Here is a 24,438-nt window from a genome sequence, read left to right on the forward strand (position 1 = left end):
ATAGAGTATTTCATGTTTAATTTCAGTTTTAGGGTTCTTCGTGTTCATGTGTGTGAATTTTGAATTATACTAAAAATAAATAAAATCAAAGGATACCATCATGATCCTTGTTCAAAAACGACCAAAATCCATGTTTACATCTTTAAGTTTGGTTGAGAAACTAAGGAGATAGCAAATTCAAAAAATTGGAAGCTTGAGGTTGAAGATGAAGATGGTGGCGCCATTTTTTGAATTTCCCAGAAACAAGTTTATTTTATTTTGAATGGTAGGCGTGTTATCTATGAATTCATCGTAGTGTCCCAATGGTTACAGCGCGCGTCCAAAAGCCTTGTCTTGCCTTAGGTCTGGGGTTCGATCCCTCCCTCAGACCTTTTGTTCATTTCATTTTTGAAATTCATTTTAATGCCTTGTTTTCACATATAATCACATGGGCTCCTTTCCTAAACAGGCCACGCGCGTGGCCCAGATGGTATTTGTTTTGTTTGGTGACTAAGAGGGCGTGAGTTCAACCCTTGGCAAGACCAAACCATATTTTTTACCACTATTTTTCTTCCATTTTCTTTATAACTTTAACTAATTATTTCACCTATTTAACTAAACTATTTTTTATTCATTTTTTACACACTTCTCATTTATTATATCTATTTTGAGAATATATCAAAAAATCATAAAAATATATTATTTTAGTATATTTTTAATTAGGTTAAAAATCATATATTTTAAGTATGTGTTAATATCTTAAAAAATATAATTTTTATTTGATTTTCAAAACCAAGTCTCTTGTAAATATTTTTGTGATAAAAACCATAATCATTTAGGTCTTAATCAAGATTAGACTTTGTCATTATCTTAATTAAGTTGACAGTTGTCAAGAATTTAAACTGTTTTCAAATCTCCGATTAGTCGGACGGTCAAAGTTTTCAAACAACAAAAACAGTAATCATTTTAATTGCCAATCATCTTCAACTGTTTTCATAAACAGTAAATCATTTTCAGTGGGCTTCTAATAGAGTGTAAGACCCAACACATTCTTTCTTTTCTTAGATTGTTTTTAAAATTGTATTTACAAAATCTTCTTTCTGTTTTCAAAACATTCTTATGGTATTTGAAGGGCATTATTCCCGGTGAAACTCTTCAGATACCTATGTGACCTTTGTCCATCTTCACTTCTTCTGTTTTCAAAAAACCTCTTAACTGTTTATCATAAATATTCAACTGTTATCAATCAACTGCTGGTAAAGCCTTGTACATACATCTTCAAAGGCCTCCACTCCATCCAGGTTAGGCTTTACAAGCTTTCAATTTACAGTCTTTGTTTAAATTACTGTCAAATATAGAACTGTTTATATATTGTTTAGAACTACGTTTGAGTGTAAACCTTAGGACAGTTAAACTATATATATATATATATATATATATATATATATATATATATATATATATATATATATATATATATATATATATATATATATATATTATAGGACTATGGCCTAGGATTGAGAATGTCTTCCCGGTGAAGGCTCTTTCCTAATTAGAGATCTTTAGTTCAAACCCTCAAGATGAATTATTCCCGGTGAAACCTCTTACCCATTTGCTTAGAGCCAAAATAAGTTCAAAACCACATAGCTTTCTCTTGTGCTATAACAAGGACCCTCGATGACCCTCGATTAGCCTCCTCTTGGGCTTTGTACAAGGACCCACAAGCTTCTTAAAAGCATTTCCAGCTTCCTCTTGAGCTTGTATACAAGGACCCATCAGGTTTCTTATAAACATAGGAACAAGTCTTTAGTTACCTTTTAGCCTATCCTGGTGAGTTTCTTCCTTTCTTTAAACCAAACTTTAAACAAGCTAAGATTGTCTCAATCTCATATTGAGTATACCTTTTGGAATGAGAGACATGGACAGTCTCTGTCACCCTTATCTTTATTAATTTCCTTAGCAGAGTCTAGGATCCATAGTTATCTATCCTTAGTCAGTGTCAGCCTTCATCTTGGGCTTTAAACAAGAAGTCTCAATTAGACAATCTTTCTACTTAAATCCAAAATCCCTGGAAAGGGTTAGCCTCCAAAATCACTCCTTTAAATCCAAAATCCCTGGAAAGGGTTAGCCTCCAAAATCACTCCTTTAAATCCAAAATCCCTGGAAAGGGTTAGCCTCCAAAATCACTCCTTTAAATCCAAAATCCCTGGAAAGGGTTAGCTTCCAAAGACTAGTCTTTTAATAGATAATTTCACCAGCTGAGTCAAAATCCTTGGAAAGTGTTAGCCTTCAAAATCACTCCTTTAAATCCAAAATCCCTGGAAAGGGTTAGCTTCCAAAGATCAGTCTTTTAATAGATAATTTCACCAGCTGAGTCAAAATCCCTGGAAAGGGCCAGCCTCCAAAAAAATCAGTCTTTTAATAGATAAATCCTCCAGCAGAGTAAAACTCCCCAAAGAGTCAGCCTCAACCTTGGGCCTCATACAAGGCATGAAACAATAACTTCCCCTATTAAGAGTCAGCCACAACCTTGGGCTTTGTACAAGGCAGATAATAGAGTCTCCCCAGTGAGTCCTTCATCATCAAGTAGCCACAACCTTGGGCTTTGTACAAGGAAGATAAACCACATTTCCTGTGTCAAATATTCCTAATCTCTAGGATCTTTTCCCTATAGAGTCATCCATACTCAGTTTCCTCAACAGTCAGCCACAACCTTGGGCTTTGTACTAGGCAGAAAACAATGTTTTCCCTAGCCAGAGTAGCCACAACCTTGGGCTTCACACAAGGCATAAAAAAGAGTCTCCCTAAGTAGAGTCAGCCACAATTTTGGGCTTTGTATAGAACACCAAATAAAATCCATCAAATAAACACTCTCCAATTAGAGTCAGACTCAATTCTGGGCTTTGTACAGAACACAAAAATTCCCTATAGTTAATCCCCAGTAAATTTATCTCCCAGAGTCAATAAAATAATAAATCAATCAAAAGCCTCAAGCTTGGGCCTCATGCAAGCCAGCAAAAATCAAATCTTTTATACAGTAGATGGACATGGCTTATCTCTATAGAGAGATCTTTCTCCTATCTCACCACATTCAAACAAACAAACATTACATTTCATTTTAATTTTAATTAAGTCTCCCATTTAGGATTTTGAAAGGCATGAGCTGGAAGTAAAACCCAGACATGTGGTAACTTTCCCTAATTTGGATGAGCAACTTACTTTCATTCAAGACGCAGTTGACTGGTATACTTGCACATAAACAAGTAAGGTCCCCCTCTTGAATGAAATGAATTCAATTATTCTGTCACTCTTTTTAATGTTTGTGGTGGAATAGTAGAAATACCTCTCTGTAAAGATGATTTCATGTCTCTTTACTGTAAACAGAGATTTAATTCAAGCTTCAACCTTGAGCTTCAAGCAAGGCACCAAAAATCATTAATTTCTCTAATTAGTTCCCCGAACTACATTAAGCTCTGACTTCCATTAGGGATATGTAGGCATGAGGTTCACAAGGAATCTCAGCGAGCTAACAAAATACCAAAAATAGTCAGTTTGTCTGTCTTCTTTTCAATTCAATTTAATTCTCGCTCCTAACACAAAGGAGAAACTTTCCCAATAACAAGCAACAAACACAATCACATTGACACAGAGAAGGTTCCCGTAGAGTACTACGGATATGTAGGGTGCTTAAACTCTTCCCTATGTATAACCGACCCCCCGGACTCCAGAATTTCTAGTCTAGGTGAATCCCCACACTTAGAAAACTCCTAGGGTTTATTTGAGATCTTTTTCCCCTTTCCTGCTCGTTAGGATAATTAAAAAGTTCGTGTCATATCGTAGTAAGAACTGAAACAAAATTCATCCCACCCCGGGCGCATTCTCCTTCCAAATTTCGCGTGAAGGGTCTAGCGTGCCGTCCTCCCAAGTGAAACGGGGAGGTAAAGAAAACGAAGACCACACGCAGAAAAAAGGCTTCACCGTTAGACGTCTCATATGGGTTCCGCCAACAGCTGGTGAACTGTTTTACCTACGCATGATGTTGACGGTGGCAAAAGGACCAACAACTTATGAGGAAATCAGGACCGTGGATAACATCCAGTTTGATACATTCAGAGATGCATGCTTTGCAATGGGATTTCTTGAAGACGATAAAGAATACATAGCTGCTATAAAGGAGGCAAGTCATTGGGGGTCTGGTCATTTTCTTCGAAAACTGTTTGTTATCATGCTTTTGTCTGGTGCTGTTAATCTCCCTGCACATGTTTGGGAACAAACTTGGCTCCTATTATCTGATGGTGTCTTACATACACAAAGAGCGTTGGCTGCAAATCTAGGTTTGTTAGACAAAATAAAATAGCAAACAAAACAATTTCTTAATAACAACCTACGGATGACTTACCAACAGTATTATAACTCAATTTCTCATATCAATGCAGAATTAGTCCTCACACAAGAAGAGTTACAAAATTTGACTTTAATAGAAATCGAGAAACTGCTACAAGCAAATAGAAGGACACTAAAGGATTTTAGTCCTATTCCATATCCGAATGCTTATGTTCTTGAACAGTTGGGAAACAGGCTCATATATGATGAGCGTAATTACGATACAACGTCAATGAACTCGGAATTTGAAAATCTGTTTGCTGCTCTTACAGGTTAATATTGCATCAATTAAATTCATTTTATTTTACACTTTGAAATTCTATGAATCGATTATTTTAGCACTATTCTACCCTCACTATTATATTTCTTAGATGAGCAAAGAGGTATTTATGAAAAAATTATGCATGTTGTGGAGTCTCAGAATCCTGCCGTTTTCTTCCTTCATGGTTATGGTGGTACCGAAAAGACATATATGTGGAGAACACTCGCAGCAGCTTTAAGATCAAAACACGATATATGTTTAACTGTTGCAACTAGCGGTATAGCATCATTGTTACTTCCAGGAGGTAGAACTGCACATTCAAAGTTCAGGATACCGGTACCCACTATGGACAATTCTACTTGCAAGGTTGAATTCAACGATGATGTTGCAGACATGTTACGACAGACAAAGCTTATAATATGGGATGAGGCACCAATGGCGCATAAGTATGCAATAGAATCGCTTGACAGAACTTTGAAAGATGTTATGAGTGCAAACAAAAATTCCACTGATGTATTTGGTGGAAAGGTTGTTGTTTTCGGTGGCGATTTCAGACAAATTTTACCTGTCGTCCCCAGAGGCAGTCGTTCTGATATTGTACACTGTGCCATAAATGCATCTTACATATGGCATTCAGTTGAGGTATTAGCATTGACAAGAAACATGCGGCTACAAACAGGATCAACACAGACTGATAAAAATGAGATAGCACAGTTTTCGGATTGGATTTTAAGAATAGGAGAGGGCCGAATATCTGAGCCTAATGACGGCACCGCCGAAATCGAGATACCACCTGATATTTTGATAACAGAATTTGATGATCCAATTGTGGCCATTGTCAATACCACATACCCTGATTTCATAAATAATTTTCAATGTGTTGATTAACTTAAAAGTCGAGCAATACTGGCCTCTACACTGGAGATTGTTGATCAGATCAATGACCATATACTTAACTTAATGCCAGGTTAAGCAACAAAAATATATAATTTAATGGATTATATTAATTGATTTTATGCTTTTACTAATTCTGTTCAGTCAACAATGCAGGAGAAATTCGTGACTACTACAGCGCAAATTCAGTTGACAAGTCTGAGATTCATGACCCAACAGTAGTTGATATCCTCACGCCAGAATTTCTAAGTTCCCTCCGAACATCAGGTTTGCCAAACCATCACTTAAAACTAAAGGTTGGGACACCTATAATGCTCATGAGAAACATAGATCAATCTGAAGGTTTGTGTAACGGCACAAGGCTGTGTATAACAAAGATGGCAGCCCATGTACTCGAGGCTTCAATAATGGGCGGTAAAGGTTTGGGAAATTTGGTTTACATACCTCGAATGGACATGTCACCATCCCAATCACCATGGCCATTCAAACTGAATAGAAGACAGTTCCCTATTATAGTTTCCTATTCTATGACAATCAACAAATCACAGGGACATTCATTGGATAACGTCGGTTTGTACTTACCAAGAGATGTATTCACACATGGCCAGATTTATGTGGCATTGTCAAGAGTAACAACAAAAAAGGGAATCAAAATACTAATACATGATGAAGAAAAGAAATTCAGGGGGAAAACTACAAATGTTGTTTATAAAGAGGTTTTTAACAATGTCTGAGTTTTAAACATTAATCTCAGTAATTCTGTAACAGCAGTAATATATATTACTAACAGCATATTAGTAATGCAAGTAACAGCAGTAATATATATTACTAACAGCATATTAGTAGAAAGAGGTTTTTAACAATGTCTGAGTTTCAAACATTTATCTTAGTAATTCTGTAACAACATTAATATATATTACTAACATCTTCATATGTATGTTGTAATGATTTATGGTAGCTTTCTCATTTATATTATTAAGTCCAATGTATGTATAGCAAAACATCTAAATACCAAAATCTTATATATTAATATAAAGATGGAGCTAAGTCCACCAGGGAATTACAAAATATTCATAGAAATATTAATAGATAGATACTTATAACAAACTTTTACATCATTTTTCAATTTTTCAACATTGTTACAAGTATCTCCTTGCTGACGGGATCCTTAATGCTGAAACCCATAGAGTCTCCATCAAGCAGGCTCCTTTCCTTGGCAAATTTGTACCAACCACGCCCTAAGAACATCTGACCCTTTTCGGTATGATGAACTTCACATTCATACCTGACTTCCCTTTCCCAGTCGACCAAATCTACAAACCTTACTCCATTGAGCCAGCGAGTTGCCACAATATGCTCAGGAATTTCCTACAATATTATTAATATAAAACAACATTAGATTATCCCATTAACGGTCCTAAGACAATAAGCTTAAAACGAATAATAACTTACAAGAAGACATGACTGAGCCATCTTCCCATTGGCCACATCTTTCTTCCATATACAATATGGTAACTTAACAGGCTGCTCTGCATGGCAGCTAACATCCTCACCATCCGGTTCATGGCATCTGAAACATAATACAAACAAACAGCATGTCCAATAAACAAATGTGTTATCAAACCTTCTAAATTAAAACATAAAAACGTATACTCAACATAAGCTAATTCAAACATACACAGAGTTATCAGAAGTGATAGCTTTCCCCACAACCATTTGGTTCACCGAGTTTTTTTCACCTGCATGCAACCATATACAACTTTTAAATTTAAAATGTAACAGAACAACCATTCAAATGATATGTTTACCTTTACCTCTCATTGCTTGATCAACTCTACCTTCCGTCTTTTCAGAAATTCGCAACTTACACTATTGGTTACAGAGTAATGATGACTGCTTCAGTTTTTAGTGCTTTCAAACTTCCTACACCTTACTTATATAACACTCTAAATGGACTCTTCACATACCTGCAACTTTTCCACCGTCCAATAGAATTCAATGCAATTGTTCAATTAGTCTTCTTTGCATTTACATCACTTCAAAACAATTTTCATTTTATTTATATTCCTCACGAAACACATTTACTGCCCATAACCCAATTGATCTTTCACATCCCAATATAATATAACACATTACAACTATTTTATAACCATTTAAAATTACTATACTACTGTTTAACATATACTATTAAATTCAATTTTCAACTATTCATAAGTCCATTGTTGTATGTTCACCATTTAGATTTAATAGGCTACCATTTACAGGACCCGTTTCACTACTTATACCAACAATAATGAAATTAGGAACCCTATTGTAATCAATTTTGATAGAAATCCTGTTCACTACTTATAATAAGCAATACTTAATTTAAAAACAAATTGGTAATCAATTTTGCATATAAAACCATGGCAGATTTTGCACAATCAATAAAACTTAAAGCTGATAATATTTAATTAAAAACCATACATAGTACCATAATTGTTAATCTTTGTTCACATCCACAATTACAATAAAAAAACAAAACGATAATTCACATACAAACCAAACTAACAACAAACTGTCCTATACATCCACCACAAACATTGCCTAACCAACAGCACCATCAACGATCACCACTGCGCTCCACTGTTACCATAATATCTAACACTGGCGGGTAATAAATCACAAAGTGCACTTTATCTCCTTCTTTCAATTCAGCTGCCCTTACATAGTCAAACCATTCTCCATACAAATATGTTTCCTTTTTGTTCGGCCTCTTCTTCACATTGCACTCATATGGGTACCCGTTGTCCACATCATAGAGGGTAATCTCTGACATTCCAACAAGACCACATTTGTCTACTATTTCTGCAGGAATATGCTGCACTCATTGACAGACAATATTAGTTACATTACATCTGTGTATAACACCATTGTGCTAACAACTATAGACTTTAAGCACTGCTTACCATAACATTTGAGCAAAACTTCTTTACATCATGAACTTCACGAGTCCAGTACGCTTCTTCCAGCTCCCCCTGTATAGGACTCATTTCCCTGAAATAAACACCACATTTACACCAAAATGCCAACACAACGACATCAGTATACCTATAACTATAATATATTCCCTATCACTTAAAAAAAAACTTTACCTGTCACTATCAGAAGAGATCATTATGTATTCATTCAAATCAGTAGTATCTGATAATCCCGCAGAAGTTCCTATCCCATCTTCATCATTCCTTCAACACAATAACATACAAACTAATCATTAAACTAAGTTGTAACACATTCTTTGGGAAACACATTCAATTTTGTGGAGGTTAGGTTCTATTTACAGACAACAAACCTGCAATATCCATTTATTTATATAACACACACCACACTTACAATCAATATAACAGATTATAATATAAAAAAAATTTGGCAAAATAGCCTTTTCGGTCCCGTATGTTAACCCCGAGGTTCATTTTGGTCCCTTAACTTCAAAAAGTTTCATATTGGTCCCTTAACTCTACAAATGGTGTCATTTTAGTCCTTTTTGTCATATTAGCGACGAATTTAGCGACCAATTTTTGAGGTTTTTCGTCGCTAATATGACAAAAAGGACTAAAATGACACATTTTGAAAAGTTAAGGGACCAATATGAAACTTTTTAAAGTTAAAGGACCAAAATGAACCCCGAGGTTAACATACGGGACCAAAAAAGGGTATTTTGCCAAAAAATTTCTATTAGAAACTATATTAAACATAACACAATACCATAAATTTATCAACACTACTATCGTAACCTGCAAAAACAAATAAAATTATAAGATTACCCTTTATTTTCAACAACACTGGCAGCACCTACAGATTCATTCTTTTGACCGACCTTAGAAACTTCACCAGCATCTTCGACACGATTCAATCTTTCATGTTGTTTCTTCCATTCCTCCATAAAATCCTCATTCTCATGTGACCCACTCAGTATCCTCTCAATCGTAAGCCGCTTCCATGGTGTTTGCTGCAACACCCCATAAAATTCTTTATTTAATTTAATTAATTTTTTTATTAAATATTAGAATTAAATAGAATTATTTGAGAACATGGATGAAATAAGGCTAATGGGCCAGTGTTGTAAGTAGCAGTTGGGGGGTGTATCAGTTGCAAAGCCCTTTTCTAAAATTAAGTTATATTTTCATAAAATAGAAAAGAGGAGTATTTTGTGAAAAGAGAACCAAAAAGGGAGCAGAAGAGTTGAACGTGAAATTGGGAGAAGAGCAAGTGCGAAGAGAAAGAGCATCCAAGAATTCGACATCGAGGTAAGGGGGGATTCTTCTCATTAACCTCTATTATGGGTATTATGAATGATTCGATCGATTTCGTATGTTAGGATTCCGAATTGGATTATATGTCGGTGTTTGGGGTTTTGGGGTTTGTAGGACTTTAGGTTCAAATTATGATGTATGATGCAATTGTGTTGTTGTGAATGATGTTTGATGTTGATTACTGATGTTAATACCTGTTAGAAGCATGTATAAATGTGTATTTTCGTGCTATGATGAGATTTTGGACGTGTTGAAATGATTGGGTTCGCACTTGGGATGAAAACAGTGCTGCAGGAAAATGATTTTTCTGCTATATCAGTAATGTAACCGGTTACATGAGGGAAGTAACCGATTACATGGTCTCAAACAGGCGAAGAATTGCATTTCGCGATGATGTAACCGGTTACATCATTTAGGTAACCGGTTACCACTGGGTGAAATTGAAAAATAAAAGTTACTGTCAGTGATGTAACCGGTTACATCATTTAGGTAACCGGTTACCACTGAAGCTTTTTGGAAAAATACTTATTTTAAATATCCGTAACTTTTAAACCGTTAATCCTTTTTGTACGCCGTTTCGAGTACTTGGTAGATGAATTAATGCCCTATTTTATGATGTATATTAGGGGATTATAATTTAAAAATCACTTTGTTGGTTTTGTGGATTGTGTTTGGTGATAGTTGAATAATAGTATGAATATGCTATGCAGTGTTTCTAGCTATTATGATTGATGAATGGTAATATATTTGTGGTGGTAAATGTATTATGCTGTGATGAATATCAAATGGTTGTGATATTATTATGCTTGTGTGTTGTGACATAAATGATTATGAATTGTCGGTGGATGTTAATGATGAGCATGTTGTGGTTGATGCATGCATTTCATAATCATGTTGTGGGCTGTATCCTTTACGGTGGTGGGACAGCGGTAGCTAATTCCCATTGTGTGGAATTAGTGAGAGAAGTAGCCGAATCTTTATGGTGGTGGATCGGTGAGATGGGTTATCCCATGATTGGTACCACATGCATTTAGTTGCATTGCATTAGGTTGTTGTGTATAATTGTAACATGAATGGAAGTGGTCCAATGTTGCAATTTGTGTGTATTTTAGTATGAATGACTGCATTTGATAAATGTTGCTATGCTATCTGAATATAATTGATTTGGGTGATTAATGTATGGATGAAGTTGTATTGTTTATATTCCTATAACATTTGTTAATGTGAATGAAACTCACCCTTACTGTTGTTATTTTTCAGATTAAGGAGTAGCTTGTATACTTGGTGAGGATTAGCTCGTCAAGTAGCTCGTTAGAGTCAGTTGGGTCTGTGTCATGCTCTGGTCGTGTAACACCGGGAACGTTATTTTAGAGTTGTTTGATAAACTTCTGTTTTGTTTATGGTTTATGGTTGAATTATGAGTCTATGACTCCGGTTGTTTGATTATTCAGTTGTTAAGAATATTCCGCTGTGTTAACATGCTACCTGAATAATTTTGGTTTATCGTTCCTTATATGGCATGACATGAATGTTTATTTATTTTATTGGAGTTGTAATGCCCTTTCTCATGTTTTACTCTGATTTTTGAAAAATTTTCCGCGGGGTTTAGAAGGGTGTTACAATAGTGGTATCAGAGCATAGTCGGTCGTTTGAGTCAGAGTCTTAGAGTCGGTTAATCCTTCGTATACGACTAGTGTAAGGTTGACACTGTCGATACTTCTTGTTCTAATGAATATTGTTTGATATTTAGCAGAACAATGGCCGGAAGAGGAGGAAGAAACGACGACGCGATCGCTGAGGCTCTGGGCATGATTGCTGGTGTGTTGGGAGGGAATGCCAATGGAGCTGGTATTGGTGCTGACAGGCAGCTGAACAGTTTTCAGAGGAACAATCCTCCTTTGTTCAAAGGCACGCACGATCCCGAAGGCGCTCAGAAGTGGCTGAAGGAAATTGAAAGGATCTTCCGAGTGATCGATTGTGCTGAGAATCTGAAGGTGAGGTATGGGACTCACATGCTGTCTGAAGAAGCTGATGATTGGTGGATGGCTAGTAGAGATGAACTTGAATCTGCAGGTGTAGCGATTACTTGGGCTGTATTCAGGCAAGAATTCCTGAGGAGGTACTTTCCTGAGGATATTCGGGGCAAGAAAGAAGTTGAGTTTTTGGAGCTGACACAAGGTAACATGACGGTACCGGAATATGCTTCAAAGTTTGTTGAGCTGGCCAAATACTATGTTCACTATAACAATGATGAAGCGAGCGAATTTTCGAAGTGTGTTAAGTTCGAGAATGGTCTCCGTGATGAAATTAAGCAGGGAATCAGGTACCAAAGGATTCGTCGGTTTGCTGATTTGGTAGATTGTAGTTGAATCTATGAAGGGGATAACCTGAAGCTGAAGTCATCTCACTCCCGTGAGTTAGTTGACAAGAAAGGGAAGAAGCCTATGGACCGTGGTAAACCATATGGTAGAGGTAATTATAAAGCTGGAAGTTGGAAGAAGCCTAGTGGGGGAGACTCTAGTGCTCCTGTTAAGTGCTTTAAGTGTGGAGAACCGGGACATCGCGTTCATGAGTGCAAAAGCGAAGAGAAGAAGTGCTACCGGTGTGGTAAGGCAGGCCACATTGCTGTTGACTGCAAAGGAAGGACTGTGACTTGTTATAACTGTGGTGAAGAGGGCCATATCAGTCCACAGTGTCCTAAGCCAAAGAAGAATCAAGCTGGGGGTAAAGTTTTCGCTTTATCAGGTTCAGAGACTACTCCAGATGATCGATTGATTAAAGGTACGTGTTTTATCCATGGCACTCCTTTAATTGCAATAATAGATACTGGAGCAACTCACTCGTTTATTTCATTGGATTGTGCTAAACGTCTGAACTTGGAAATATCTGATATTCATGGAAGTATGATCATTGACACTCCTGCGTCGGGTTCAGTGACTACTTCGTTTGCCTGTTTGAACTGTCCAATTGATATTTTTGGTAGAGAGTTCGGAATGGACTTAGTATGCCTTCCGTTGGAACAACTTGATGTCATCCTGGGTATGAATTGGTTGCAATTTAATCGGGTTCATATCAACTGTTTCACGAAGACAGTTATTTTTCCTGAAGATGTCAGTGTCGAGGATTTAGCAATGACTGCTAGACAAGTGGATGAAGCCATGAAGGACGGGGCTGCCGTGTTTATGTTGATTGCATCCATGGAAGTGAAGAAGAAAGCGGTGAGTAGTGATTTACCAGTAGTATGTGAATTTCCAGAAGTTTTTCCAGAAGATGTAAGAGAGTTACCGCCAGAGAGGGAGGTAGAATTTGCTATTGAGTTAGTTCCTGGAACTAGTCCTGTGTCAATGGCACCGTATCGTATGTCGGCATCTGAATTAGCAGAATTGAAGAGTCAACTGGAAGAGTTACTGGAAAAAGAATTCATTCGTCCTAGTGTGTCGCCGTGGGGTGCGCCGGTGTTATTGGTAAAGAAGAAAGAAGGCTCTATGAGACTGTGTGTGGATTATAGACAGCTGAATAAAGTTACTATCAAGAATCGGTATCCATTGCCGAGGATTGATGATTTGATGGATCAACTGGTTGGTGCGAGTGTGTTTAACAAAATTTACTTGAGGTCGGGATATCATCAGATTCGGGTGAAGACGGACGATATTCAGAAAACGGCATTTAGAACAAGGTATGGTCATTACGAGTATACAGTGATGCCATTTGGAGTAACTAATGCGCCGGGGGTTTTCATGGAGTATATGAATAGGATCTTCCATCCTTATCTGGATCAGTTTGTGGTGGTATTTATCGATGATATTCTAATATATTCTAAGAGTGAAGAAGAACATGCAGAGCATCTGAGAGTGGTATTAGAACTACTGAAGGAAAAGAAACTTTATGCGAAACTGTCAAAGTGTGAGTTCTGGCTAAGTGAAGTAAGCTTTCTTGGGCATGTAATTTCTAAAGATGGTATTGCCGTTGACCCAACGAAAGTAGAAGCAGTGTCTCAATGGGAAGCTCCGAAGTCAGTTTCTGAAATCCGTAGTTTCCTTGGTCTTGCGGGTTACTATAGAAAGTTCATTGAAGGTTTCTCGAAGTTAGCGTTACTGTTAACTAAGTTGACTAGGAAGGGTCAAGCATTCATCTGGGATTCGAAATGTGAAGAAGGATTCCAAGACTTGAAAAGGAGATTGACTAGTGCGCCGATCTTGATTTTGCCGAATCCGGCGGAATCTTTTGTTGTATATTGTGATGCTTCATTGTTGGGATTAGGAGGTGTACTAATGCAGAATCAACAGGTAGTCGCTTATGCGTCGAGGCAACTCAAGGTACATGAGAGAAACTATCCGACTCATGACTTAGAGTTGGCAGCAGTGGTATTTGTGTTGAAATTGTGGAGACACTATCTGTATGGTTCGAGGTTTGAAGTGTTTAGTGACCACAAGAGCCTGAAGTATCTATTTGATCAAAAAGAGCTGAATATGAGGCAAAGGAGATGGTTAGAGTTCCTCAAGGATTATGATTTTAGGCTGAATTACCATCCGGGTAAAGCAAACGTGGTTGCCGATGCTTTGAGTAGGAAGTCCTTGCATATGTCTATGCTTATGGCGAGAGAATTGGATTTAATTGAACAATTCAGAGATTTGAGTTTAGTATGCAAAGACACTCCTGTCAGTGTTAAGTTGGGCATGCTGAAGTTGACTAGTGGTATTCTGGAAGAGATTCGAGAGGGTCAGAAAGTTGATGTGGAGTTAGTGGATAAATTGACTCTAATTAACCAAGGCAAGGGAGGTGAATTCAGAATCGACGAGAATGGTATTATAAGGTTTGGTAATCGTGTTTGTGTTCCTAACGTTTCTGAATTGAGGAAGAGTATTCTCGAAGAAGGACATCGTAGTGGACTGAGCATACATCCTGGTGCGACCAATATGTATCATGATTTGAAGAAGCTGTTTTGGTGGCCTGGAATGAAGAAGGAAATAGCTGAATTTGTCTATGCTTGTTTAACTTGTCAGAAGTCGAAGGTTGAGCATCAGAAACCATATGGAGCTATGCAACCGTTATTTATTCCGGAATGGAAGTGGGATAGTATATCTATGGATTTTGTTTCTGGATTGCCGAGAACGGTGAAGAACTATGAGGCCATTTGGGTCATAGTGGATAGGTTGACTAAGTCTGCTCACTTTATACCAATGAGAATGGATTACCCAATGGAGAAGCTGGCTCAATTGTACATTGAGAAGATAGTGAGTTTACATGGTATTCCTTCGAGTATCGTGTCAGATAGAGATCCAAGGTTTACATCCAAATTTTGGGAAGGGTTGCAGAAGGCTTTGGGTACTAAGCTGAGATTGAGTTCTACTTATCATCCGCAGACGGATGGACAGACAGAAAGAACTATTCAATCGCTAGAAGATTTATTGCGTGCTTGTGTGTTGGAAAGAGGTGGTACTTGGGATAGTTATCTACCCTTGATCGAATTTACCTACAATAATAGTTTTCACTCGAGCATTGGTATGGCTCCGTTTGAAGCTTTGTATGGTCGGAGATGTAGGACGCCTTTATGTTGGTATGAATCTGGCGAAAGTGCGGTGATTGGACCAGAGATTGTTCAAGAAACGACAGAAAATATTAAGATGATTCAGGAGAAGATGAAGGCTTCTCAGAGTCGTCAGAAGAGTTATCATGACAAGAGACGGAGAACACTTGAGTTTCAAGAAGGAGATCACGTGTTTATGAGGGTTACACCTATGACTGGTATCGGACGAGCTCTAAAGTCAAGGAAGTTGACTCCGCGTTTTATTGGTCCGTTTCAGATTTCAGAAAGAGTGGGAGAGGTGGCGTATCGCATTGCGTTACTGTCGCTACCGTGAAAATTAACAGAGTCGCCACTAACATATTTATCCTGAAAAGGAAGGGAATGCCAGCAAACCACAAAACAAAACAACGGTCTCACGACCAGAGAAAAGGGTAAGGGAGTCGGTTACGCGAGGGGAAGGTATTAGCATCCCTCGCGCCCATCGTACTCGATGGTATCCACGCTAGTGTCTAAATCTATGGGTGTGTAAGCAAACTACGCTAATCTGGACTAAAATGCATGCAGAATGTAGGGAAAATAAAGTATTATGCTCGCACGGGCCCTACCCCGCTGCCTACGTATCTGTTTTGCAGAATCAGAGCTACCGTAGCTCGGCTAAAGATTTTCTGTTTGTTTTGTGTTTTTTAGTTGGGCGGAGTTAACGCTCGCGCTCTTGCACAAGGGGACAGCCTAGGATGCAATGGAGCGGAGATAACAATGCCCTTAGAAAGGAGAAAAAGAGATTGGTTTGTATCTTTTAGGGTAATTCCATGATGACGAGAACCCACTACAAGGTCTCGCATCACTTCCTTACTTTTGCTTTAAATCTGACCATTTATTAGGTTTTTTGAAGTATTTTTGGTTAGTGATTTTTAAGGGGATTTAATTTTGTGACTTAGATCATACCAAAAAGAGTTTTGTTTTGTATATTTAGAGAACACACATCGAGGCCTACGCCACAATCGTTTCTCTAAATGGCGGTTAGGAAATACACCGAGGCTTCACACCTCAATCATTTCTTTTCCGCTAAGTAAAAGAAGTTCTTTTGTGAATATTTAGAGAATGCACATCGAGGCCTACGCCACAATCGTTTCTCTAAATAACGGTCAAGAAATACACCGAGGTCTCACACCTCAATCGTTTCTTCTCCGCTAAGTAGAAAAGAACATACATCGGGGCCTACGCCCCGATCATTTCTTTCCTACTATGAAATATAGTAACGGTATGATCCTTGTCGGTATTTTATTAAGTGTTTTAAAAGTTGAAAAGAAAAAAGAATGCAATAGGGAACTATATCTAGATTCTAATCTAAGTTGTCTATACAAGTCTAAATCCTTATGTTAACATGGGATAGATTCTAAAAGAAGCAATAAAATGGTACTAACAAAATAGGCCAAAATATGGCCAAAACAAGTAACAAAATCACACAACAATTATACAAAAATAGCATGAAAATGATACAAAGCATAAAGGAAGCAATTCAAGTATTAGTACAAAATTAGTCTAAAACTACTATTTTTATGAGTTTTTTGTTAATAAGAGAAATCTAATTCAAACCTAAAGATACACTAAAAATCTATTAATCCTAAAACTAACAATTTTATTGGTTTCTATGTCATTTTATCAATTAAAGGACAAAAATCATTCCTAAAAATGTGATCTAAAATCTAACAAGAAAATTTATATCGATTTTATTGTGTCTAAAAAGGAATAAGAGAGAAAACAAACTATGTAACAATCTAAAGTCTAAACAAGAGAAATAGTGAATCAGGGATGTGAAAGTTGATAATGCTGGTGTGGTTAGTAAATAGGCGCAGAGGCCCAAGCAAATGGCCCATCAGACTTGTTTTTGTCACAGTTTTTTTCTCATGTCAAAAAGGAACTTGGGCCATATAGGGTGCGCATAACAGTTTTGTGAAGGCCCAGAAGAGTACTGATCCACATTCTAGATTTTCAGATTTTATTCCATTAATCCGCCAGATATCTTAATGTTCTAATTAACACTTAAACTAATTGCGATTAATCTTCACTTAATATCACACTAATCTCAATTAATTCAATTAATCAAAGCAAGAGATAAAAGGGGAATTAGGTCAAGAGAATTGTGACCTTTGAGCTTTCTTCATTCAAAAGATCTCACTCTTTCTTCTTCACCGAGAAACGGCGACGGCAACCTCCCTTGCTCCGGCGCGATTCGCGACACACCACTCTCCTGTCTCCACTTCAAATCGATCATCTCTCAACAATGACCTCTCCGAATCAAGCTCGTTCTCATCTCAGATTACCTCTCGTCTCGATCGGAGTTTCTTCACGGTGGCGGAGAATTTCGAAGAGGAGATTCAGGTACAATTCTATTTCCGCAGCAATCACCTTCTCCTTCTTCTTCGTTTCGTATTTTCTGAATCGCGAACTCGGTGTGATGCCGTTGTTGTCGTTTGTTGTAGCGTTGTGAGGGTGATGACACGATGAAGACGCGTTGATAGAGTCAAAAACCTTGAGGATTGCAGAACCACGAACAAACGGAGAAGATTGAAGATCATGAAGAGATTTTCTGTTGCCAAGATTGAAGAATTTCTGCCAAATCTTTGAAGGTTGGAGATTTTTTTAAAGTTGAAGAGCGAATTCGAGAGAGATATTGAAGATTTTCAGAGTTAAAGAACTCGGTTCTCTTGTGATAGTTTCTGTTCGAGTTTTTTGTTACTCTTTTTCAGTGATGAAGAATGGTAGAGATTGTAGAATCGTGGAGGTTAGTGGATGAAGATGATGAGGAATGGTGTGAAGATGATGAAGAGTGGGTGATGGTGTGCGAAGATGAATGAGGGTGAAATGGCGTGTCGAACCTTGAATCATGGAGGGAGATTCTGTTATATAGTATCAGGGAGAATCAGAATTGATTGAAAGGTTAGTCACTTCTCTCCTCTTCCTGATTTTTCTCTCTTATGCATATGGAGGTTTCTCTTAGGCTTATAACTGAATCGGTTAGTGAGGTAATTCTGTTACAAATCGGTTAGATGGAAAATATTAGTTACAAAATGATAGGTTAGTTAGTTAGGGATCGTACTAGGTTGTTAGAGGTGGTTTATGAACTCTGTTGGTTGATTGGGTTATTGCAGTTCGTAACAGTTAGGGAGTTTTTATTATGAAGTTAGTTGCAGTTTGGATGGTTATTGAGAATTGGTTAGGAAAGTTGGTTAGAACTGTTATGTGAAATGTTAGTTATGCTAAAAGTGTGGTCTCTTATTTCTCTTTAGAATGTATGGCTGTACCGGTTTTATTTAGTGTGATATGCAGGTAATTTGGTTTTTTTTTCTAGTTTGAAATTGTATGACTTGCTGAACCGGTTTTGCAGGATTTCAGTGGTGATGTTGGTTTTGTTATGTGGATGCAGGGCTGACTTTGGCTTGGATTTCAGTGGTGATGTTGGTTTTGTTATGTGGATGCAGGGCTGATTTGTGAAATGCAGGTTCAGGATTATCGATAAGCTTCGGCATGGTATTATATGTGGCAGATGCAGGTAGCAGCAGGCTATGGTTCCAATTTGGTAGAATGTAAACCGGTTTTTTTAACGGGATGTGGATGTATGTTTGTTATGCATTTGAGTGTGATCGGAAGAGATTAGTTAATGACTGTTAGCATGAAGGTATGGGGAGTTTGTGTACTGAGTTTATGATTGGTTATGCTGTTTTTCAACATGCAGGCAGCAGGTTGGCTCAATGAACGGGAACAGAAGGTGGGCTTATGGTCATAAAGCTTGAAGATCGAAATAGCAAAATCGGAAGTGTGTCTAGAATAGGATTTGGATTTTTCTTTGTAGTTTTTGATGTGAATGTCTCAGTGTAATAACATGGAATTGATTTTGTGTAATTGTGGATGAACTTTGGATGTCGTAATGATAATGGGAATTGAAAGAATGTATAGATCGAATGAATTTGGACCTTAGTAAAGGGACTTGAAATGGATGTATAGACACTCGACTTTTGTATTGACTTATATTTCAACCAAATACAGATGAAGTTTTACTTCTATTCTTTCCAACTTTGAATTTCTCTTCATGCTTCAATATCTACTATGAGTATAGAGCCTTTCAAATGAAATTACCCATATCCCATCTTGAATGAGGAGATCCACATGACTTAGTTAGCAAATGTCAACCTTCCTAGGTTGACTTGTTGACCAAGTGTCAATTATCTTTAGATCTCTTTTCTTTTTTTTGAATTCAAATGAGCAATTATCCTTTATTCCTCTCAATGCTTGACATCAAAAGAATTTGCACTTTAAACTTCAAATCTGCCATTAACCCAATATCTTGTCGTGGAAGAAACAAAACTCGAACAATGGTTGCCCACACGGAGATGAATCAATGCCCCAACTCAATTCATAGCATCGTAACTTAGGTCAAGCAATAAGTCATCTGAACAAATGCCTTCCAGAAGACATGTACCTATCACAATCTTGATTAAGTGTCAAACAACCCTTTTGAGAGAATGAATAACCTTTTGCCAAGGCTTAGATGAAATCCCACTTATTTCGAGACCCTTAATCCTATGCTTTTAGACATTTTATTTTATGAATGAATGTAAGGCCATGCAAATACCCTGATGGGGGTATGCAGATGAGATGGGAAGTATACGCCAGTTAAAATAAAGGGGTAGGACAAATTTGGGGTATGACAGCTGCCCCTATTTAATCGTCTTAAACCTGAAGGTGAGATTGGCGCTAGCCTTTCGAACATTCAAGGTAGAAGAAGATTAAATATCAAGACCTGAAATTTGTCCTGAAGAAAAGATGGTGTAAGTGTTATCTTTATTTTTGATATCTGCTGGGGAAAGAGAAATTTTGTTTTTCCTGGTGGAAGAATTTACAGTGGGTAATGGGTTTGAATGGAGATAGCTTATAACGTGGTAGCGGTGCCGACACGGGGTTTTCAAAGAGAATGGTTGTATGAAACAATGATCGAAAGAAAAAGACCTCGTGCGATCTACGACTCAACGTCAGGACTGAAAGGGATAAGATCTCGTGGCGATCTATGACTCAACATTTAAAGAAGATCTCGTGGCGATCAACTCCGTCAACAGAAGAAAAGGGAAAGAGATCTCGTGGCGATCTATGACTCAACATCGAAAGAAGATCTCGTGGCGATCAACTCGTCAACAGAAGAAAAGGGAATAAGATCTCGTGGCGATCTTATGACTCAACATCGAAATAAGATCTCGTGGCGGTCAACTCGTCAACAGAAGAAAAGGGAATAAGATCTCGTGGCGATCTTATGACTCAACATCGAAAGAAGATCTCGTGGCGATCAACTTGTCAACAGAAGAAAAGGGAATAAGATCTCGTGGCGATCTTATGACTCAACATCGAAAGAAGATCTCGTGGCGATCAACTCGTCAACAGAAGAAAAGGGAATAAGATCTCGTGGCGATCTTATGACTCAACATCGAAAGAAGATCTCGTGCGATTTTCCACACTTTGGAAAGGAATAAGATCTCGTGGCGATCTATGACTCAACATCGACTCGACATCGAGGGACAAAAGAAGACATTGTGTCAGACACTCATCAGAGATTGAAGATACCTCGCATCGGCACCGAGGTTGGAAGAGATTTGAAATGTGGTAGCAGATATCAATCGGAATTTGTAAGGACAACCTTTTGTGTGAGGATGTGTCGTCGCCTTGATTGAGTGTTGATTTGTATTATCTGGCTTATGCTTTGTATGCATGTTTGAATTTTTTTTTTTATGGCGTAATGATCCGCTTTGAAGGATATGCTACGCTTTTGAGGATGCAATGCTATATGCAGTGAATACTATATGCAGGATGCCAAATAAAGGCATTAGTGAGGTAAACACCAGGGAGAATACCCTTGGCATTAAGGACCATGTGGAGGTGCCAAAAGATATTGGACTTTGATTTGCAAGATGCACCTTCTTTGACTTGAAGGATAATTTCTGACTTCTCACCATGCGCCACTGCTTGGAAGATTTTCAACTTGAGGAGATTCCCTCGATTCACCATTTTGGGGATGAGAAATCCAGATAAGGAGCCTTGATTAGGGAAGTAGGACAACTCCTAGGAGAAATAAACTCCTATGCTTGAGGAATGGAACAGACTCTCGGGAGAAATAAACTCCATGCTTGGGGAGATACCAAGGTTCCAGGAGAAATAAACTCCTATGATTAGGGAAAGGACAATAAAACTCAGAAGATCGTGCCCCAAGTTTCATGACCCACAAAGGAAATTGCCCCACAGGATCCACGGAGAGATTTGTCAAATCTCGACGTAACTGCCCCAGATTGGTTGAATTTGAGAGAGATTCCTTGACATGATTGCCCCAGATTGATCAAAGCTTGAAGAGATTTACCGACATGATTGCCCCTGATATGCTGAATTTGAGAGGTCAAACCTCGACTCAATTGCCCCTGATTAGGTACATCTTACTAGAATCCCCAAGCTTTCTTTGTTTTGAAGTCAAACAAACATGGAAACAACTTTACCACGCCCAACGGAGTCTTCACACTCTCCCCTTCGAGGTAACCAAGGAAAACATTAACTGTTCATGCCCAACGGAGTTTTTTAGAGAATCTGCCCCTTGATGGTCAACATTTGAAATGATTAGCTTTTACTCCTCGGAGTTCTCAAGTCTCTTGTATTTTGACATGATCAAGTTGCTCATTGATTCTCATCCTTGAAAATTTCCTTGATATTAAGCACATATTTTGCATGTAAAAGAATGTTAATTCTAAGAATGATGATTCTAATGCAAATCCTATGTTAGTCTTGAAGTTTAACGAAACTTTTTATTGAAATGAGGTTGCGACCTCTTGTGACTGAATCACTAGTTGACACAACCTCGATTTTTGCATATGGAAGATAAAGCAAACATACAATACCAACATGGATATGAGTCTCGCTTCATTGGGAGTCAGTTAAACGCTATCTCTTGGGAGTGTGCTTTCAAAACAACCCTACTTCAATTAGGACTTTTGAGGGTTGTAACTTGGCCAGGTTCACGGTTTTTAGAAAACAAGGGATTTTTAGGCTCAAAATTATTTGTACCCACCCCCTTCATGATGTTCTCCAGTCCTATGTTCAGTTAACTCGACACGAGTGTTCATCTCTCACAAGGAATTTGGAATGGTTGAGGAATCAATGAGGTTTTTCGGACATGGCAGTCGCTTGCCTTTTATACTTTTGATTGATTATCACACGACTTTGTTCCTTTGATAAGGATTTTTTTTTTGTAATCCTTGTTTTTTCGCTTCTGCTTTCCCTAACTTTTGCCTGGACAAATTCTCTTGAATTTTATTTTGGAGTCCAGCGGGATGCCCTAACTTTTGCCTAAGTCACTTATTTTCATGTTATTGACTTAGCGGGCTCTCTTTTTTTTTTATTCTCCTTTTTTTGAACAAGTCGTATGATATCGCGTTGCTCTCGATTTGTTTGAAATATTATGACTGCCTCATTCTCTGATTGATGAGGGATAACCATTGTGGCATCGTCCTCTTTTGACCTCTTGATGGAATAAGGATAATCATTGCGGTTTTGACATTCCTCCGCCCTTTGAAGAATAACCCTTGTTGTATCCTTAGATTCATACCTTTTTGGTGAGTTCTGAACACTCGATCAAGTTAAATGAACACTACCCTGCCCCAAGGTTAAAATAAGGGTTTTTTATGATTAGAAAAGAAACTCCTTCTCCAAGGCTCAAAGGGGTTAACGAAGGTCTATCTCCCTTATATCTCCGGTGTTTGGGGATTTGAAACAATGCCTGTACATCCTCAGTAGGGTTTTTATTCGAAATCACATGATTAGAGATTTTTCATTTTTATCTTTCATCACTCTCCCTCAGCTTTTTGCATAAGCAAGCAATTAGTAAAGTTGGTATCGTAATGCCAAAACATTTTATGAGTGATAACGAATGGATTACTTCAAGACAAACATAGACAATGTATTATGATTTTCATTCAGAAATTAACAAGTTTTTACATGCTATTGATGCTTAAACACACAAATGAAAAATTACAATGAGAATGCAGTAAGAAACTAAATGGGTGTCGTTGTTGAGGAGACTTGACTCCGTCTGGACTTGTTGAGCTTGAATACTTTCTGCAGTTCCTTCCAAACACTTCAGATTACTTCAAAAGAGAACTCCAACAAAGTCACCCATGAGTTGTAAACTTTTGCCTTGCTTTAGGGATTCGAGCAATGCGAGTGATGCAATGCTCAAGATAAGAGTACGTCTTGCTTATCCCTCGTGCGGGAGCCCCAAGCGTAGTTGCTAGAGTAGTAATCGCCATCACAAATGGGAAGAATCTTGTATGATCATCAACTCAAGAGAGCCACTTGTGGTGAAGAAGACCCAATACTAGAATCTTAACCAATTGTGATTCCAACAAACAAGGAAACGAATGAGCACAAGGCATCACATCAATTTATTTCTCATATTCTTCTTGTCTCTGTTAACTAGCAAAGCCACTGAGAAGGAGATCCTGAGAAAAGGCAACTGATTATGAAGTAGAACCTTGAGAATGAGAATCATTGTGAAGAACACTCTTGATTATCACACAGAAGAAGATTCTGACGGATTCACATAGGAATTTGTAATGCTTTTAGGGATTTGAGCAATGCAAATGGCGCAATGCTCAAGATAAGAGTACGTCTTGCTTATCCCTCGTGCGGGAGCCCCAAGCATAGTCGTTAGAGTAGTAATTGCCATCCTAAATGGAAGAACCTTGCAAGTTCATCAAACTTAGAGAAGCTATCTGTTGTAAGGAAAGACCAAAACACCAACTGAAACACCAATCTCCACGGATACAACTGAGCACAAGAACCTTGAGAATGAGAGATGCTTCTACATAACATCTTGATTACTACTTGAAAGAGATTCTGACAAAGTTGCTCGAGAATTTGTGGTGTTTTTATTATTATTATACCAACGAGTTCAAGGAAGAAGCTTTCTACAAAACAGGAAATACTTGAAATGAGAACACAGAAAGGAAATGATGATTGCCATAGTTGAGGAGACTTGACTCCTTCTGGGTTTATTTCTTTTTGTGACA

General features: G+C 37.8%; 1 protein-coding gene and 1 long non-coding RNA gene across 2 annotated transcripts; both read left to right on the forward strand.

Annotated features, from left to right (window-relative positions):
* Nucleotides 1-4,015: 4,015 nt before the first annotated feature.
* On the forward strand, nucleotides 4,016-6,255 carry LOC131604873 (uncharacterized). Its single transcript, XM_058877288.1, has 4 exons — nucleotides 4,016-4,316; nucleotides 4,419-4,637; nucleotides 4,737-5,504; nucleotides 5,666-6,255. The coding sequence occupies exons 1-4, from the start codon at nucleotides 4,016-4,018 to the stop codon at nucleotides 6,253-6,255; spliced, it is 1,878 nt and encodes a 625-aa protein (XP_058733271.1).
* Nucleotides 6,256-17,463: 11,208 nt separating this feature from the next.
* On the forward strand, nucleotides 17,464-19,290 carry LOC131606771 (uncharacterized). The gene is made up of 3 exons (XR_009285026.1): nucleotides 17,464-17,722; nucleotides 17,824-18,280; nucleotides 18,768-19,290. It is a non-coding gene; the product is annotated as an uncharacterized LOC131606771 (long non-coding RNA).
* The last annotated feature ends 5,148 nt before the right edge of the window (nucleotides 19,291-24,438 follow it).

The sequence above is a fragment of the Vicia villosa genome, linkage group LG5, assembly GCF_029867415.1.
Source record: "Vicia villosa cultivar HV-30 ecotype Madison, WI linkage group LG5, Vvil1.0, whole genome shotgun sequence".
Taxonomy (NCBI): domain Eukaryota; kingdom Viridiplantae; phylum Streptophyta; class Magnoliopsida; order Fabales; family Fabaceae; genus Vicia; species Vicia villosa.